The sequence below is a fragment of the Aythya ferina genome, assembly GCF_964211825.1.
Source record: "Aythya ferina genome assembly, chromosome: W".
Classification (NCBI taxonomy): Eukaryota; Metazoa; Chordata; class Aves; order Anseriformes; family Anatidae; genus Aythya; species Aythya ferina.
The window spans coordinates 4,103,464-4,122,187 of record NC_140313.1 but is presented as its reverse complement, the minus strand read 5'-3'; the positions used below and the strand labels follow the sequence as shown (position 1 = coordinate 4,122,187).

At 40.3% G+C, this 18,724-nt stretch overlaps 1 protein-coding gene across 2 annotated transcripts in view; it reads right to left on the bottom strand.

Moving 5' to 3' along the window:
• Positions 1-18,724, bottom strand: part of LOC311426262 (ubiquitin-associated protein 2-like) — a 120,115-nt gene that overhangs the window by 7,881 nt on the left and 93,510 nt on the right. Inside the window, exons 13-21 of one of the 2 annotated variants that reach the window (XM_084502494.1) lie at positions 17,215-17,489; positions 16,524-16,696; positions 15,241-15,451; positions 14,021-14,060; positions 11,536-11,719; positions 9,071-9,137; positions 7,574-7,772; positions 6,253-6,344; positions 5,357-5,407 (exon numbers count right to left, since the gene is read on the bottom strand). In XM_084502494.1, coding sequence (XP_084358620.1) covers positions 5,357-5,407; positions 6,253-6,344; positions 7,574-7,772; positions 9,071-9,137; positions 11,536-11,719; positions 14,021-14,060; positions 15,241-15,451; positions 16,524-16,696; positions 17,215-17,489 — 1,292 coding nt within the window. The remainder of the gene's footprint in view (positions 1-5,356; positions 5,408-6,252; positions 6,345-7,573; positions 7,773-9,070; positions 9,138-11,535; positions 11,720-14,020; positions 14,061-15,240; positions 15,452-16,523; positions 16,697-17,214; positions 17,490-18,724) is intronic. The other variant, XM_084502495.1, reaches the window with a different exon arrangement.

The window sequence follows — 18,724 nt, the reverse complement described above, 5'->3', positions numbered from 1 at the left end:
CTAGCTGATAACAGAAAAGATTATTTAAATTACGTCACAGAAGACTGTAGATCAGTGGACTGCAAAGTGGGGTGCCCAAGACAATCTACTGGGGTATATGAAGATTTTTTTTTTGGATACCATTAATAACATGAAATAAAAAAAATAAGGGGCTGGGTGCTCAACCCCTTACCCCCTCCCCAAAGTGATAGGGGTGCATGATCAAAAGAGGTGGAGACCACTGCTTTGGATCATATTCTAGGTCCTCTACAGAAAGACAGTCCTCACCCTGGCAAGCTTGCACTCTGAGATAACAGAGCACTCCAGCAAAAACAAAGCAACATTTCATTTTCAGTTGGGGTGAAGAAGTTGCCCTTCCCTCTCTGGCTGAGCTCCACCTGGGAGGCTGGTACTCCACCAAGCAGTTTTCCTCCTGATGTTCACTTACTCCTCACCATCCAGAGCTAGTTAATGCCCTCACCACTCCTCTCCCCATTTACACATTCTCCAACACCGGAAAAGTATCCTCCTCCACGCTCATCTCTGCAAATTCCCTGACACCTCAAATGCTTTCTCTGATTTAATTGGACCTTCTACCTTGCTGCAATTCTGCATCTCGCTGCCCTGTTTCATACACATCCTCCTCCTCCATCACTGAACATGAAATAACCTGGCAAAGATTTAGGATTGCAGGGACTTCGTGTAACTTGAAACCACACCATATTTCATCATCCTTTCCTTCCCAGGTAATTCTGTCTTATCAACTCATCAAATGTAAACAACAAAAAGTAAATAAAGGGAAACATACATAAACAGAAACACAAAGAGTATCAGAGCATTATATAAGAAAAATTGATTTGGGTAGGCAAGGAAACCTGAAAATAAAACTCAAGCAAAACAGTCCACGAAAGCAACAAAAGGGAAACCCTAAAACACTTCTGCAGCACAGCTGCCCCAACCGCCCCTTGCCACAGCGATTTCACATCCCCCACCCAGCCACATTGGCCTGCAACCAGCCTGACCCACAACTGGGACACCCCAGCACCCCGACAGCAGTGCTGGGAAAAATGCATGCTGCCCCTGCCTGCAGCATGTGGGCACACCTCGCCTGGCTTCACAGAAGATTGAAGGAAAAAGGCAAACAGAAAGCAAAAACGAATGGAAATAGGGGAATTCTCTCTGGATGATGATGAAGGGAAAGATGCTGCACCGCATAAAGCCCAACACATGGCAGCACCCTGAGCATTGCTACCACCCGCACCACCACCCAGCTCCAACAGGCTCCTGCCCAGAACAACTCAAGCCCCACCATGCCTGGGCCCACAGCCCTACCACCAACAGGCATCTACGGCACCCTGGTGCTCCCGCTCCTCCCTCATGCCTCCTGCCAACACCTTCTCCTGCAGTCCCCTGTGCCTCCACGACAGCACCTTCCCCTGGGACAGCCTCCAGCTCCTCCGGAACATGGCTTCCAGCCCCACACAGCCCTGCCCATAACAACACACACCTTGCTCCTTCCCAGACACCCTCCTGGACACCAACAACACACAGCAAGCCGCACACACTGCCCTCCACCTCCTCCAACAACTCTTTGACATCCTAAGCAGCCCCAGCACCCCCGCGCACTGGCTCCACACCGCACGCCACAACCTCCTCAACCAGCTCCAGCACCACCTCCAGAACCACACCTACAGCCCCTGCGCATGGGGACCACATCCGCCTCGAGGCTCATGCCTGCTTCCAGCGCATCCACTGCCTCACCCATGCCATGCTCTAAGAGGAGCCACACACATTCCTCCCACACTCCTCCTATTTATCTATTTATTGCAAACAAATAAACCTCACCTTTTGTAGAAACTTTGACAGTGGCTCTTGTCTCACCAGCACAGAACCTCCTGCGGGGGCAGCCCACCTCCACACACAACCACCGCATCAAGCTCCACACAGGGACACAAACACAGGGCCATCTCCCCTTCCCTTCCGTCCCTCATGGCAGCCAGAGCTGGTATAAGGCAGCGGGGAACAAAAGGCTGCTCCAGCGTGCTGGGATCACTCCCAAATGCTCATATCCCCAGGGCCTCCACAGGTGCTCCACACTCAGGCAGCACCAAAGGAAAAGACATGCCACCCTCACTCAGCGTTCAGCTGGACATGCTGGAGATGTGGCACAGGACCTTCCTGCACACCATGTCCCCGTGCTGCTTGCTGCACCGCTCAGACCTGCAGGTCACCCACCTTTTTTGTGTATGGCAAAAAAGGTCACCTGCAGGTCACCCACCACATTTGTGTATGGCAAAGGCCATACACAAATAATTTGTACTATCTTGACTTCAGATACTGCCTTTACATGCATGCAACCCTTGTAGACCTGCCAGGATGGACTTAACTCCATTCCTTTAAGTCTGAACTTCCCATTTCTTGTCAACTTGCTGAACCCCTGTGCAGAACTGCCCAAGAACCTACAACTCCATTGTGTATTAATCTATTTGTGAGAAACAAAGTTGTGTTTTTGCAGTAGAGAACTAATTTTCTGTATTCCAAGGTAGTTGTGTAGTCATAACAAGGAGAAATGCTAAGTAGATAAGTAGACAGTAGAAGGCCTCACTGTTCCAAAATAAGGAAGAAGCTTGAGAAAAACAGGATGAGCAGTGTGAGAACAGTAAAAAAAAAAAAAAAAAAAAAAAAAAAAGAGTAGCTTGTGAACCTGTAGTACTCAGCCAATGAGGAAACAGGGGAGGTGATCAGGTGTCGGGTAATAGGGAATAAAAGGTTATGATTTGTTTACTAAAAGCACTCCTAATTGGCAGGACACCCACCATTGCAATCGCGAATAAAAATAGCTTCACAGAAGGTCCTGTCTGAAGAAAATTATTTGAGATGTTTCTCACACACAACAACTTTTTTTTTTAGAAACAAAAGTGAACAGATAACAGCAAAAATAATAGTATTCCTAAAATATTTTTATGTAAGTCACATGTTTAACAGGCACAGCAGGGAATGGTTACAGGCAGGTGTGCATTCACAGCCCCACACACAGATCCCCAGCACAAGCCTTATTTTCTCCCCCACCAAGCCCACACTGGCAGCTGCGGACAGCTGCTTTGAACTAATTCCAGTGCTGCCCTGAAACAAAAGCAGCCTCACTGACATTCTCCTGTCCCCATGACACCATTGGTACCCCATTCCTTGTCAGCTAAATGCAGGGGTAACCCCCAAATGTCCAAGCTGACATGGACACCGTCCCTTACTGAATGCACACACTTAAGAATCAGCCGCCTGAACCTTCATAAAAATCACTTCAGAGATGTTGCATCATATCCAGCAACCGCTCTTCTCTGCTACTTTATTTATCTAACTCCTTTTCCTCTCTTCACAAACCAAAACCTACAGCACCAGATCCCCACTCCAGCATCCTCTGCTTTTATGGGAATAACAGGGGAAAACCCAACTACACCATCTTTCCAGCAAGAACCTTCAAACAACACCCATGGAAGAGTAGGGATGAGGCAGGAGATCCCAAACACACTCCCCCCAACCAACAGCCGTGGGCCAAGACACAGGCTTGGACAGCACATGTTTTGTGTGACAGCAGCCCCAGGCACACACCCTGACATCAGCCCAGCAAATCCTGCACTTCTTGCTCTTCTGCACTGAGCCCAGGCTACAGCTCATACACTCACTCCCTTGCCTCATTTCTTCCACCTACGCTTCCTGGAGAGCCTTCCCATGTTTCCAGTTTCATTGCCTTGTCATTAATGAACTCGCATTATCACAGACATGTCATCACAGTCTGTTCTGTGGGAAGTACATCTGGTGTAGAACCATGAACCTACTCCTAACACTCCTCCTTGCAGTAGACCTGTCATAGTTTTCTTTTTTTTTTTTTGATCCAAGCATGTTCTTATTTTAATACCAATATTGTCATTTCCCTAATTCATTATAGTATTTCTTACTTGTTTTGAATAGCTTCACCTCAATTTGTACAACATATCTGCTATATTTTTGTAGCCATCCTATATTTTTTTTCCAGAACTGATATCAAGCTGCCAGGTCTTTCCTTTTATCTCAATGTGACTTTATCTGCTCTCACTGCAACTTTCCTGGGTTTCAAAAAACTTTCACTAGAAAGTAAGACATCCTCATACAAAAGATTTTCCAGAAACCTTCATCACTTATTTCCAAATCATTGTGTGCTATTTATATTGGACCTAAATTTAAGGTCTGCTGAATACATGAACAACTTCCAAATAACAGACATGTCAGTTTTCCACTCCAATTGTCTGACAGGTATGAAGCCTCTTCTGAAGCTAAGTACTTTTTCCATGGCCTTGATTTTCCCATTACAGGAAATATTCTACCTTTTTTCATTACCTGATACTTTATTTTGGGTCTCACTTTTAATTTCTTCTGGCAATACTTTTTTTTCCCCCCAATTTAGTATTAATTATCAGATATTGTCCACATTTTTTTTTCTAACTAATTCAGTTATCTGTCAGACTGGTTCTTCTGAAACACCATTTTTCTCAAGTGGTTTCTGTTTGCATAGAATGTTTCCAAATCTTAACCGCATTATCACTTGTGGCCTACTCTTCCTTTGATTTTGATGATGAGCAGACAGACAGGGTTTTGTCTGGGACATCCCTGTACTCCATTTAGCTAACCCCCAGATTCCACATGGAAGACTCGGTACTAACTTGCTTAATTACAATCTTCATCCAGTAATACCTCCTTCCAGATCACTGCTCACTCATTGCTCCAGTTTTGCCTTTATGGATACAGTGCATTAATCAATCCTTTGACTTTTCTCAGTTACATACTACCAGCCTTTCTGAGTTCCTTACCCCAGTTTTGGGGTGGGGGGAAACAACTTCTCACCTTTCTGCATTCTAGGCTGAGGTTCCCTGTGAATCTAACTACCCGTGATTCAAGTTTCTCCAATACATCATTTATATTCTGGATTCATTTAAGAAAGAAAATTGTGTACTTCCTCTCCTGCAGCTTACCTGCCGATGAATTTGTTACCACGATGCATGCAAAGAACTCCAGCTTTAATAGCTTCAGCAACCTGTTAGTGCACCCAGTGGCTGTCAATTTGTGTACTATGTCTTGTTGTTCAAGCCCACCCCTTGCTAAGAGAGAAGCTCATGCTCAGATTTCAACTAGCTTTGAAAAGACTTTGAAAAGATGGAGTTTGCAGATGGACAAATGTAACAATCGCTCTATACCCATTTATATCACCTAAAGAAACTGTGGATATTAAAAAAACAGAACATAAGGATAAGCTCTTAATCACCACTGAGCAAAGCAATTTGTGTTGGACAGAGGATCAATACTGAAGATAATGCTTAAAATGAAATAAACCAAGCTATTTACTTACCATTGGCAGCCTGGATTGAAGCATCTGTAGATCATCATAACCATAAATCTGCTTGAAGACAGATAAAAATACAACATCATTATAACACTTTTCTCTGATGCTGACAAATTTGGGGCTTTAAACACAGTTTGATCTAGGACAAGTCTTTGTTAAAGGTGTATGGCTCTATGCTGTATTGTGTAATCACGAAGCACTGTAAAATTGTAAGGCTAGTAGAGCTTAAAATGGCTTGTCACTCTAATATTGTTTTCAGGTGACAGTAGTCCTCTGAGGAGAGTCTGCCTGTTCAGTCTTCAATACTGTTTTTACAGATGCATCATTCATGAATTAATAAAGATCTACTGGGCATTCAGATTTGGGAATAAAAACAAGTCTTTTCTGCAATTATTCTTTCAGAGAATATGACAAAGACATAATGAATGTCTTTATCGAGCTCACCCCTCACATTCAATGCGATAAGTAAAGCAGTTAGTTTCTGATTCAAAAATTAGATAATGAGATGTTGATCTTGGTCAGACATCAAAAATCTTTGTGCAGCCTTTCAAACTATGACAGACAGGACACATCGCACAGTTCGACCATTACTATGGTAAGTCTATTCCAGTAACACAAACCTGAATAAGTCTAAATTTAATGAAAAGGCCTAAAACCTTATACCACCAAAAACCACAGCAGAACACATGCTCAGCTTTGACAGCAGCCACACCAATTTTGAAATTTTCTATGAACAGTAAACTCCCACTGAATATATTGCATATTTCTTTGGCATTTGGAAGAAGAATTCCAGGTGCAATACATGACAAAACAAATGCCTTGGCATAGACAGCAAGAGGTCTGGAGGGCCCACTTGCACCAAGGTTTAAGTAAACAAGGACAGGTACAATTAAATTGCTTACTGGGTAGGCAGGCAGAAGTCCTCCAGGTCCCACAATATACTGGTTATGCAACAAGGGCGGTACACCTTGGGGCAGATTTGGGGGAGCTTTGCCTGTAGAACCAAAATGCAGACACTTTAACAAGCCTTTAGAAAAGGCTTCAGCACCAAGACAACATAGCTCACGAGCCCTGGCAGCTGCACTATCGTAGCTTTTAAAGAACAGTAAAATTTAGTGCTAATTGATGAAAATGCTCAAAATAGCCTGAAAAGTTGAACCATACCTAAAGGAAGGGAAAGCACAGACTACTTTAAATTCAAAATAGCCTCTGCAGAAAACATCCCAATTTTGTCATTTACTCTGAGCGGATTACAGGAACTTCTCTCCTTTCCTTGGTCCCCTCCTGAAGGTAAAACGTAGGCATTGTTCTTGATCTGAGAGCAAATTATTTTCTTTCATTTTCTGCCCTGTCAACACATTTCCCCTTGCTGCCAGCAAGGGACCAGAAAGCACTAAATATCGCTAGTAAACTTTTTGTGGGTTACTTATTGCATTTGGGAAAATAAAGAAGATTGAGACAGTCTCAGGTGCCTCTATGAAGCAGAGCTAGTAAGCAGAAGGGTAAAAAGGCACTTTGGCTAGTTAGACGCTTCATTTACAAAGAGTGGGAATAGGAAATGAGAAATTCTTGTGTATTTAAGTTTGATCTTAATATTTACATCATTCACTTCCCTCCACAGAATTTCCTTTTAGCAGGTTATGTTGATTAGAAGAGCAAAGAAATTTAGCATTGCTTCCACTTCAGTAGAAGAAGCCTTCCCACCTTCTGTCAGTGGATGCTTTGGAAGAAGTGATTATTGCTGTGGAATAACCCACACATCAGACAGCTTTTTTCCTCTCTGCAGATGTGGCAGTAGGGATATGACACATGATAATGAGGACACTGCAGTGTACTTTGATACTGCCAAATGAATTCAAGTCGCAAAGAAGACTGAAAGGAAAGCTAATGTAAACTGACGGTCAAGAGCTGATCACAACCTGGAATATAAACTGTGCAAGTCTTCTAGTCCAAAACTTGAAGTGAGAACTGCTCTGGTGTCTATTTATAAAGCTCTTTAGGGATAGAACGTGCTATATAAATGCCACACATCACACCCTAACAAATACTTCAAATACACAAAATCAGGCAGCTTCATTTTATAAGCCAGCAAATAAAGCATACTGAAAATGCTATTCAAGAGTGTGGATTTCTTAGCGTAGTTATTGCTGGTGAGATGCTCAACTGACAGCCCTGCAGACTGGAGTCCTCTGTCTATCCATGTGATCTGTTAATATTGCAAACCTGAAGACACTAAGGGAGCTGCCCGCGTGGTAGCAGCTGGTATAGACACACTGGTAACGCTCAGGCCAAGGCTGTTTGTAGTGTTCATACTGCTTGCCATGCTGACAACCGAAGAGGTGGTGCTACTAGTGGCTGAGGTTGAAGCAGTTGAAAAGGTTGTTGAGGGCTGGAGCGAAGTTGTGTTCTCAACACTAGTGTGCTAGAAAGGAGACAAAAAGATTGAGGATCACAGAGCAAAACCACAGTGGAAGACGCTGTGGAAAAAAGACAATCTTATAAGTAACAGCAGCACATGCAAGAGAATGTTTAATAGTAAATGCATTACTTATGTACCAAGCAAGCAACTAAGTTGCATGCTTGTGATTTTCAAGTATTCAAAGAAAATTATTAAAGTTTAAATTAGGCAGCTATATCATCACAGAATTGTATCACAAAAACTCAAACATCCCTCCATTGCATTCTTTCTTGCCATTTGACTGTTTACTCATTTCAGCTAGTACTTATTATATAAAATAAATGTCTATATTCTTCCAAAAGACAGTATTTTTTTCAGAATACAGGACACTGCTATTGTCATTTCCTCGATGCACTTTGCGGAATTTAAAACATTAAAACTGCAACGCCCCACAACAAAATCAATGTGGTAAGCAACCGCAGACCAGATATATTACAGGAACGCAAGTATAACAGAGTTCCTGGTTTGAATCCAGCAAAATACAGTGCTTTAACTGTAAAAGCTGATGACACTTGCAAAACAGTGTCATCGACACACAGAAGCTAAAACAGCTCCCACAACAGGGAAGAAGGACATTTGCCTAAATGTGAATTTTCAAGTTACACATTCAGTCAGGATGAAGCATTACAAACTAAATACACAAATAAAAGAAGAGCAAAAGCCTATCAGCACACCCTAACTGGGATTGTACAGAAGTACACTATCACATAATAAAGCAGTGTCTGACTTCCATTTGTGTAATCTCACCTACAGTACTGTATTCGATACCATTTGCCTCACTCTAATGAATTACTCACATGACAACATCATCACATGGTAAACTCCAGTATCATCTGTCATGAAGCATTTGTCATGATATATATCATTCCATCACACCACACTTTGCCTGCTAACCTCTCCAGTGTAGATTGCTAACATTCCACCTTTTGAAGCAGTTTCAGACAGCCACTTCTAAATATTATTTTTAATACAGTTGCTGCAAGAAATTCTCTTCACTCCATCTCCCCTTCCTGGGTAAAAATTTTCTCTGAAGCTGTATGACTGGCCAGTCTCTAATATTTAATTCTTGATCTAGTACAAATCACAAGTAGTAATAACAATCTTTTTGTCACTAGAGGGCTAGCAGTCCTTCTCCCAAGACAAGCCTCTTGTCTCAGTTCTTGGTGTACTGGGACACAATGAACTTTAAGAGAGGGTCTTCATCCTCGGGTTAACACTGACTATATATGCCAAACATCTGTTGAAACGCAAACAGGACTTACTGCATGTGATGTGCTTGAAGACAACACTGAGACAAGGGAGAGGCTGCTCTGATGATTGGAAAGGGAGCTAGAAAGAAATTGCAAAGAATTAACAATGAATTTTTCCTAGAAAAAACTATATACACACACTGTATGTATATGCACACACACACCCCTACAGGTAAATTTTCTTTAATATCTACCTACTGTTTAATAAAAAAATAAGAGAACTATTAATAACAAGAAACATGATAAACACCAATCATTTCTAATTATCAGTTTACTATATTTTTAGAAAAAAAACAATAGTAGTTTTAGCAATTATACAGCAATACTTCCAAGTCATGTAAATTCCAAAACCAGAACATACCAGAAAGTTTCACATAACACATGGCTTGTTAATTAGTCTTTCCCTGAGCAACTGCTGCTGGATATCACAGGGGACAGGTACTAGGTGAGGCAGTGCTTTGGTTTGATTCACAACATTTCTCATGTTTTAACTGCATTTCTTTAGTTCAGCTAACTAGATCTGTTAAGGTATGTGCTCCATAACTCTGCCAACAGCCTCGATACTCTCTTCAAAAGGCAAGGCTCAAAATAAAAAAGCAAACAAATAGCACCTGTGAAAGCAGGAAAATTAGGCATACTACTACAGAATTAGTTAATTTAATCAATGCTTGTTCAAACCACTACAACCCCTAAAAGCCTTTTCCTTATTCAAAAGATGAATCAGAACAATCAGTTCAGTTTTATACATACTGTAAAATTTGAGAATAAGGAAGTTACTGATGAAAAACATTTGAGATAACTTCATTTTAGAAAGCAGCTCTGCATTAGCACCACTTTTTTCCCTACCTGACCAGGCCTGTGAGTTTGAGGTAGTAACAGCAGCACCAACATTCATTTGCAATCCAAAGCTCTTTAAATGTCTCCTTGAAAAGCAACAAACTGGTTCGCAAACATTTACACTTAAAAGTTCTACCTTACATTCAAGGTCAAGAACACAAAAAAGTACAATATAAATAAGCAAAATAAACAAATTAATACTGAACAAAGCCAAACAGACATACAAAGCACTTATGATTTGGTGTTTAAAAAGCTCATAATGTGAATCAGAAGCAAAAGAGATCCTAATAACAACATGTATTTTAATATTCTCCATAGAAATAGCTACAAGAAAATAGAGCAGTGTTTTTTAACAAAGCTCTTGACTGAATCATATGACCTATTTTAAGGGCAAAGACTTCTGTCACAAGCTCTTCAAGGTGCTGGGTCAGACTATTATCAGTTTCAACAGATTAATTTTCCTTCAAGCCTTTAAAACCAATTCCCCATCTGGAGGAAATAGGATGACACCAATTCAGGCAGCAATAAAATAAATGATTGAGTCCAGCATACAGTTTTAAACCATTTCCTTGTCCACCCTTCCCTTGTGAGAAGCCTTCATTCATTAATTATCTGACCTATGGCAGAGACTCAGACAACAGCTACCAGCACAACCAAGTCAGACATGCCTGGAGTTCAGGCATCATCTTGTCATGGCACTGATTCAAAGATCGAAGCCGAAATTTCCTTAAGTGGTATATTCTTTATTGCAGCGCTGGATGCATGGGGGATCTCTCCACCTATTGTGCATGTTCAAAGTAACAAACCATCTCATATTTATACAGCAAAACAATGAATATTCTATTAACGCCTATACATATTCAATACCTAAACCCGCCTACTCTCGCTTCGTATGGTAATTAGCTTATCAGTCCTTGTGCTTGCGCAAAGCCTCCCAAGAATTGTGGGCCGGGGTCTTCGGGACGTGGGCAGTGGTCTTTGGGAGGAAGACCGTAGGTCTTCCTCGTGATGCACTTTTCACCTTTTGCTTAAAGAATGCCAGGTAGGATGAATCAGTTGTTTTCCAAGCTGCAGAAATGCCGAGTTGGCTCAAGCTATCTCAAGTTTCAGCCTAACTGATGGTCGGCAGATAACGGGATGTCTCAGTTAACAAGACATAACAGAAGGTTGACTCAAGTTATCTCAAGTTTCAGCCTAACTGAGGGTCGACAGATAACGGGATGTTTCAATTAACAAGATGCTTCAACATAACAGAAGGTCGACAGATAACAAGATGTCGTATATTTTGTTCTCATTAATTTTTAACCACAAGATTTATTCTATCCTAAAGTGAGTTTATACAATATCAGCACTCAGTATCTGCCCAACAGTTTTCCAACTAAAACTCCTACCAGCATGCATAGAGCCCCTTGAAACACAAAGGTGTTTATATGCCATGAAAATTTGAGGGCAGCACTGCTGTAACATAAAGAGGCAGCCCTACTTTGCAAACAGAAACATCCTCTTCTGAATCTCTTAATTCCAGTTACTGTCAGAAAAGAGCACCCTGTCAGCTGATAACCCCAATGTCAGCCACCCTTATATTTGCCCTTTCCCCAGAACATTTTTCCCTTCACAGGTTACCACAACTCCTACCATACCTGCTTAACTGGGAAAGTGAGCTGCTGGCCAAGTCACTGGACTGAGACAAGCTGGGCAACGTTGCCGCATGCTGCGATGCTGAAGACAGAAGCGAAGTGGTGGTGGACACCACGCTAGGCATAGAACCAGCAGAAGATAGTGAGGGAGAAGGCTCTGTCTTAGACACTGGAACTGATGAAGTAGCTGCAATGAATTGAAAAAGAGGCAGTCAGAGACAAATTCCAGCATACCTGACTCCCAAGCTGGATTCAGGAACATTAAGTATTCTACCTTGGTTTACAAAAATCTGGCTGTTAAGAACAAGGAATGGTGTTAAGCCATCTGGCTATTAAGGAAAAGTCAGATGGCACCAGAACTATCAATTTCTCTCTTTAAGCTCTTCACTCACAGAATTATAATTTTTACCTGTACACATGTAGTAAACTACAGTCTTTTATGCTTCACCTCCCAGTATCTGATTATTAGCCTTTGCTCACAAGTCCATCCTCATTTCAAAGTTCTTTGCATTTGATTCCAATCCCTTTCTTCAAACAGAACGTGTTTGTACTCTTAAAGGCACTGCAAAAGTTTACCTACAGCTCCAATTCTTCACTCCAACCTACACAGCACTATTGATGCCTGAGATTTGGATCATTGGGGTACAAAGAGCACATAAAACTAATCTGTCTGGAGTACTGACTCAAACATGTAACACTTTAAAAATAAAATCTCATCAATGTGTATAAATACCTGAGGTGTGGGAGACAGAGGGATTTGGCCAACCTCTTCTCAGTGGTTTGCGGGGAGAGGACAAGGAGTAATGGCCACAAGATAGAGCCCGGGAAGTTCTGTACCAACATGCGAAAGACCTTCTTCACAGTGAGGGTGACAGACCATTGGAACAGGCTGCCCAGGGAGGTTGTGGAGTCTCCTTCTCTGGAGATATTTAAGGCCCATCTGGATGCCTACCTGGGCAGCCTGCTCTGAGGAACCTGCTTTGGCAGGGGGGTTGGACCCAATGATCTTTTGAGGTCCCTTCCAACCCCTTCAATTCTGTGATTCACTCCTTGAAATCAAAGTAGACACCCCCAGTATAAGGGACAGAATCACCATCTTCATTAAGAAGAAAACCAGAAGACAAATAGGATGGTCAGAATTATAATCCTAGCATGTTTTGAACAGCTTCATGTTTAGGAAGGATGAGACCTGGACATTAAAGAGCACCAGTAGGAAAGATGAGAGATGACCAACTAAGGATATTAGCGGCATATACGGAAGGAAAACAGTCAGTGCTTTCAAATGTTTACAAAAAGAGAATTTCAAAATAGTTTGGACACATGAAATAGATACACAGTAGAAGGCTGATTCTGGTTTATGGGCCTGAGATAAAGAAAAAAATAGAAATGCTGTCAAAGGGAACCAGTATAGAAAAAGGGACTAATAAAACTGTTACACAGTAATTACAAAAAAAATCTCAGATCTTTGTTTTCCATAGCAAAAAGACAAATCCCGTAGTGAATTTACAAAATGGTTAATTCTATACATGAGAGTAAATAAATTTTCTATTTGCAAAGTTGTCCTATCCATTAAAATCTTTAATAAGTAACTGTTTAGGCATATACCCTTCCTCCTGCTCACTTGAACAGAAATTGGCATTAACAAAACAGTTTATAGGTCTGAATACTCAAGTTCTTGGCACTCAGAAATATAAAAAAAACTGTCCTGCTGCTGACATACCTGAGATGTTTAAAAGATTGATAGACTTAAAACTGAAGTGCTGGAATTCCAAAAGATTTTAATTCAAGCTGCTAGAAACTTCCATAACCCAGAATATAAAAGTCAAAAGAGTGAAAATTACATTTTAATTATTTTGACTCTGGGAAGAGAGCTACTGGGGTGCTACAAGTAAATTACCACATGCCAAGAAAAAAAAAAAAAAAAAAGAAAAAGGCCAAAATGAAGAGAACAGTATTGTCTGTATCAGACAACACTGTTAATCTATTGCAAGATAGCAAGCAACCCAGCAGAAGGAGCATGTTAGTCACCCTTATGTCCCACAGGGTAGCAATTGAGCATTACACCCAGCAAGAGGTGCTTTCAAAGAATGACTGTTTCATTGCCACTAAATGCTAATTGCAGCTTTCCAAACAAGAGCTGGAAGAATGTATAAGAAATTGTATATTAAGTAATTTGCAGTAGAGAAATCCAAAAAGGGGAAAAAAAACAGCAAAGCAGCTTTTCTAATGCTTAAGACTGCTCAGGGTTATACACACTGGGTACAGATTCAATAGAGCTGTTTCCGTATTTCAGTTTTCTCCAATAAGCAAGCAGTACATCCTCTGTAAGTACAAAATAAACTCAGATTGATCAGCCAAAAATTAGTCAGAACTATATAAAACCTTAAACCAGATGTCATATTGCTACAACTGTGTGCATACCAATTTGTAAAGAAAGACTAGAAAGAGTCATTAGAGTCCTGTACACATCCAAGCTTTGTAAACTTACTGTCAAGAGCTGCCTGTGTTCTACCACCACTGTGTCCATTCTGTAAACACAGGAGAAATTAATAAATCATCTCATAGGTATATCACATTTTCCAAATGAATCACACATTTAACGTGCTTCATGCAAAATTCTATATTCATTCTAAATTGAAAGACAAACCAGGCAGAAAATTAGCTTTTTACTGCCTTTAACAAAACCACATAAAATTCTCGAGCACAAAGTGTCCTGGACATACAGAATCCCATACACTGCCCATACTACACCCATCAGCAGGAGACCTTCCCATGTACTGTATATAACAAACTTCAGGTTCACACCAATATGAAAGAAAGGATTGAATTAACATCTAGGAAATGGTTGTGCTTTTGATCTAATGCAACTCACAATTTTAACTATCCAAGTTACACAGACGCCATTTTTTTTCCATTGAAAGATAAGACTTAAGAAGCACCAGTTGTTTTTTGGATAACGCTGGAATATAGAAGTGGATAGTCTACGCTTGATCCTCGCCAGTACATACGAGCTAGTGCAGAAGACAAGTGTGACTGAACCATTACATAACAAAGGCCAGAAGTAAATAAACTTACAATCTCTCACAAGTTCCTTAAACATTCAATAAATTATTCTTTTTAAACAAACCTACATTCTGCATACAAAAAGTAGGTGCTTTTGAGTATCTCTCAAGAGATCCTCTGTCCTTGATCAGATCTCACCCTATCCTTTTAAAATAAAACAATACTAATTCCTACTGGTGTTTAAATCCAACAAAAGAATAACGCTAGAGGGGCCAAAGCCAGTTTGAGATCTATTTGCTAGATTCCTTATAAATTTAATAAATTATATGCCTTTGAATAGAAACTGTCAAGTTATGGCAGAATACCATGATTAATATTTACATTGACAGTGAGTTCCTTTTTTAAAAGCTAAGCCTCAGGGAAGGAAACTCAACTAGAATGTTGAAGTGTTACTAAGAAAAAAGGTCAGGCGGCAATTTAAGATGTCAAGACCCATAAAATCAGAGGACGCAATTATATCCCAAATACAGTACAGCCCAAAACGGCTACACAATAGGAAAAGAAAACACAAATAACAGGGTGGGCTTGGGAATCAAAGAAACCACTTGGCTTGGTTAAAAACATTGACGTAGCAGGGTTATACGAGTCCAACATGAATAAGAATATTTCATCTTTTTCTAGGTCTTATTTCTGAAGTTCACTCACCGTAACTGCAATAGGGAGTGGTTCAGATGGAGCCATGGAGCTTTGGTACGCTATCCTACTATGCACAGAAATCTGTTCATAGGAGGAAGTTGTTGTTACCAGGCTAGTGCTCTGGGATGAGCAGGTCAGGCTAGAAGAGGTGATGGCAGAGGTTGTGTAGGTGGACTCCTGTACTGTATTGGATATTGGCAAAGAGGTATTCAAAGGATCACTGGAAAAAGTAAAAATTATTTACTATGATGGTAAATGAGATATCAAACACCTTCATGAAAATATCAGCTCCTACACAGCTATCTAAAACTACTTAAATAAGACATAGTCAGATTTACACTATTTATTTTAGAGGAAATCATGAAAAAATACAATTTTGTTTTGGTCCCCAATAATTACTTCAAAAACACCAGCTGCTTTAAGCACCATTCACCTTCCTCCCGTAAGCCCAACCAAACAATACTTGACACACACTTGTCAACTTATTTCCATCCTCTCAAAGGATAAATTCATGATTATAACCTTTCTTAATAAACTAGATCCATAAAGTCCAGAATATGATGATAAACACCTAATCTTCTTAGAATAGAAATCTAACATTACAGTAGCAGTCTAACACAATATGCAAAGAATAAAAAAAAAAAACAACCCTGAAACATGCAGGAGTTTTATTTTCTAAACAGCTTAAATCATTTATAGAACTAGAAATGAATGTGGAAGTTCATTTTTACTAGTGTTTCTGAATAAACTTCAGGAAGCTTTCTACTGAAAGCTAAAAGAGTAAGGAATAAAAATGGGTTATTGACACATTTGTCTTTATCATCACCTATTTCAGCATTTCAGTAAAAGCTTCTGCAGACTGAAAAGCTTGGCTTTTCTCATTCTATAGGAGCATCAGATCTGCAATCTGGTGCCAATCTACTGACACACATATATGGTACAAGGTTCATCTATCCTGGATCAAAAGCAGAAAAATTGAAGTTGTAAGGAACAAAGCCTCTGGCAAATTTAAAAATCGGGAAAATCAAACATGAGGAAGCAATTCTATAAAAGGTATCTTGCTTTAAGGTTCTTTCCATTCATGTCATCTGCAGCTTCAAATCAACCTGTCCGTGAGGTTTTGATTGTAATTAGAAGAGAGACTTCTTTTAACATGCCATCCACAGAAAACAGCCTTACAAGCCACCCTATTTCCCCCTCCCATTACACAGTAATGGTGCCTTGACATATTTTACAAGAACTTGACCCTTCAAGAGGACATCTCAGAAGGCACAAGGGGAACTCACACGTACTTTACAGATTTTGAGTACGAGCTATTGTTGTTCGCCTGGCTGGTATTCTCACTGCTTGAAGTTGATCCAAACTCCGGGAGTGCAGACTCTGATCCAAACTCAAGAGCTCCAAACTGAACATTTAACCCTGTCACATCAGCTGACCCAGGCATCTCCACTGCAGAAGCAGGAATCTTAAAAGGGAAAGATAAGCCACAGTTCCTTTCTGTGTACTATTTGTATTAAAGATACCAGTGACTGACACTCTTCTCCCATAACTAGACTTATTCAGCTACTGCCTCAATCTTTCCTCTTAACTATATCTGTCACAAAGCCCCAGTTTGCATCACAAATTAATTCCATTATTGCAATCTGAAATTCATTTATAGATTCTTGGATCCAATCTGGGGCTGAAAGTGTTAGCCACTGTATTTTGCGATACACAACCATCACCCATGCCCACCCCCATTCATCCAACATTCAATTTGCGGCCAGTTAAGTCAATCCAAAATCACTCAGCATCAGTCATTTTCCACACAGAACAATCAGGTATGTGCTTGGAAAAGACAACATCATTCTATTTTGGACTGTAGAACTATCCAGCTTAGAATTCCCTGCTCTATAAACAGAAAACATATGATGGTCTTTGCCCCTCTTCTCCCTAGAAACTTATACGCAATGATTAAGTACTTGGTGCCACCAAATTACCCACCTTGGATGCTGGAGTTATCCTCCGTTTTGGTGGTTTTATCTGTTTCTGCTGGGTTTGATGGGCAGTCCCTGCCTGGTTCTCCATAGATATACTGGGCAGCTGTAACATTTTGCTGACAGCTGTAGAGGTGTCTACTGGGGACGGCTCTTGGAGTTTCACCTGGGATGAGAAGGACTCCAGCCCAGGAGGAGGAACAGGGACTGCCTGTGTTTGTTGCTGCTGTCGCTGGGTCAGCTGGCTCAGAACTGGGGATGGTTCAGGCTGGGATTTAAAGTCTGGACAGTAATTGGAAAAAGAAAAATTAAAGCATTAAACTCTGCTCTTCATGAAAGAATCTGGATGACTTGACACACTTGACAGCTATTATTTTCTAGTGCATGCATCATACAAGTTCCATATAGAATATTACCATTGCAATAACAATGCCAACATTTGATATTCCTTATCTTAAATGAACACATTTCATCAAGCATTATTTAGCTTTCTTTACGTTAGGCATCAAAAAGCTTGTGGATTATTTTAGTCAAAGATGGCAAGTTTCACTGCAATTAACTGTGCCAATAAACTGTGATAACTTTCAAGGTGTTTGGAGTTGCAATTTAGATGTATTATGAGTTATGATTTCCTGCCCCACAAAGGCAAAGATTTTCAACACAAGGAGGAATTCATCTACCATCTCCATCTGGCTGAAAGTCAAGACACACTGGATACAGACAGTTTTTTCTCTCCTATGTTTTTCTCTTCCCCAGTTTTCAGATGTGAAAGCCAAACAACAGCTTGGAGCATTGGCCATCAACCATAAGTCCATATCACTTGCAATCTGAAGGGGTTTTTTATTCAGTTGGCAAAGTGCATTAGAAAGCAACTCAAAATGCATACAAACATTTTTTTCAGAATTACTGCATGTAAAATATTACAGCTGCTATCAAATTGGCTGCTTTACCTATTTGAAAACACACACATACAAGAGATAGATACAAGAACTATAATTCTTTAGTGAGAACACTGCTACAAACTGAACTGCAAAGAACAGCTTCTTATCACGTTCACCGCTGTTCCTGTCAATTGTACTTAATTAAATGAAAAATCCATCCAATTATGAACAGACAAAATTAGTAATCTGCATCATTCTGAGCACATGCAGACTTCAAACAAGGAGATATGATGCACTTTATGAAGAAATTATGTAGTGCTCATTCAAAACTCATGTAATAGTTATAAGAGGAAAAAATGGGAGAAAAAATATGGTACAACCTTATATTCAGCTAGAAGCAGCATAGGCACAAAGACTAAAATACTTCTTTTCCAGGATTTGCTGAGAATGAAGTCACATCAAAGTTCCACTTAAATAGACAGGCATACCAAATCAAAGATGTCACTACATGAAGGCTCAACAACTTCTAAAGACTCTATGGATAGGCTTTAGCCCATCACAACTTAGTTTGTGATATATTTGTAATATCTATTACCAGCAGATAAGCTTAACTTAAACCTTGCAACCAATTTTATT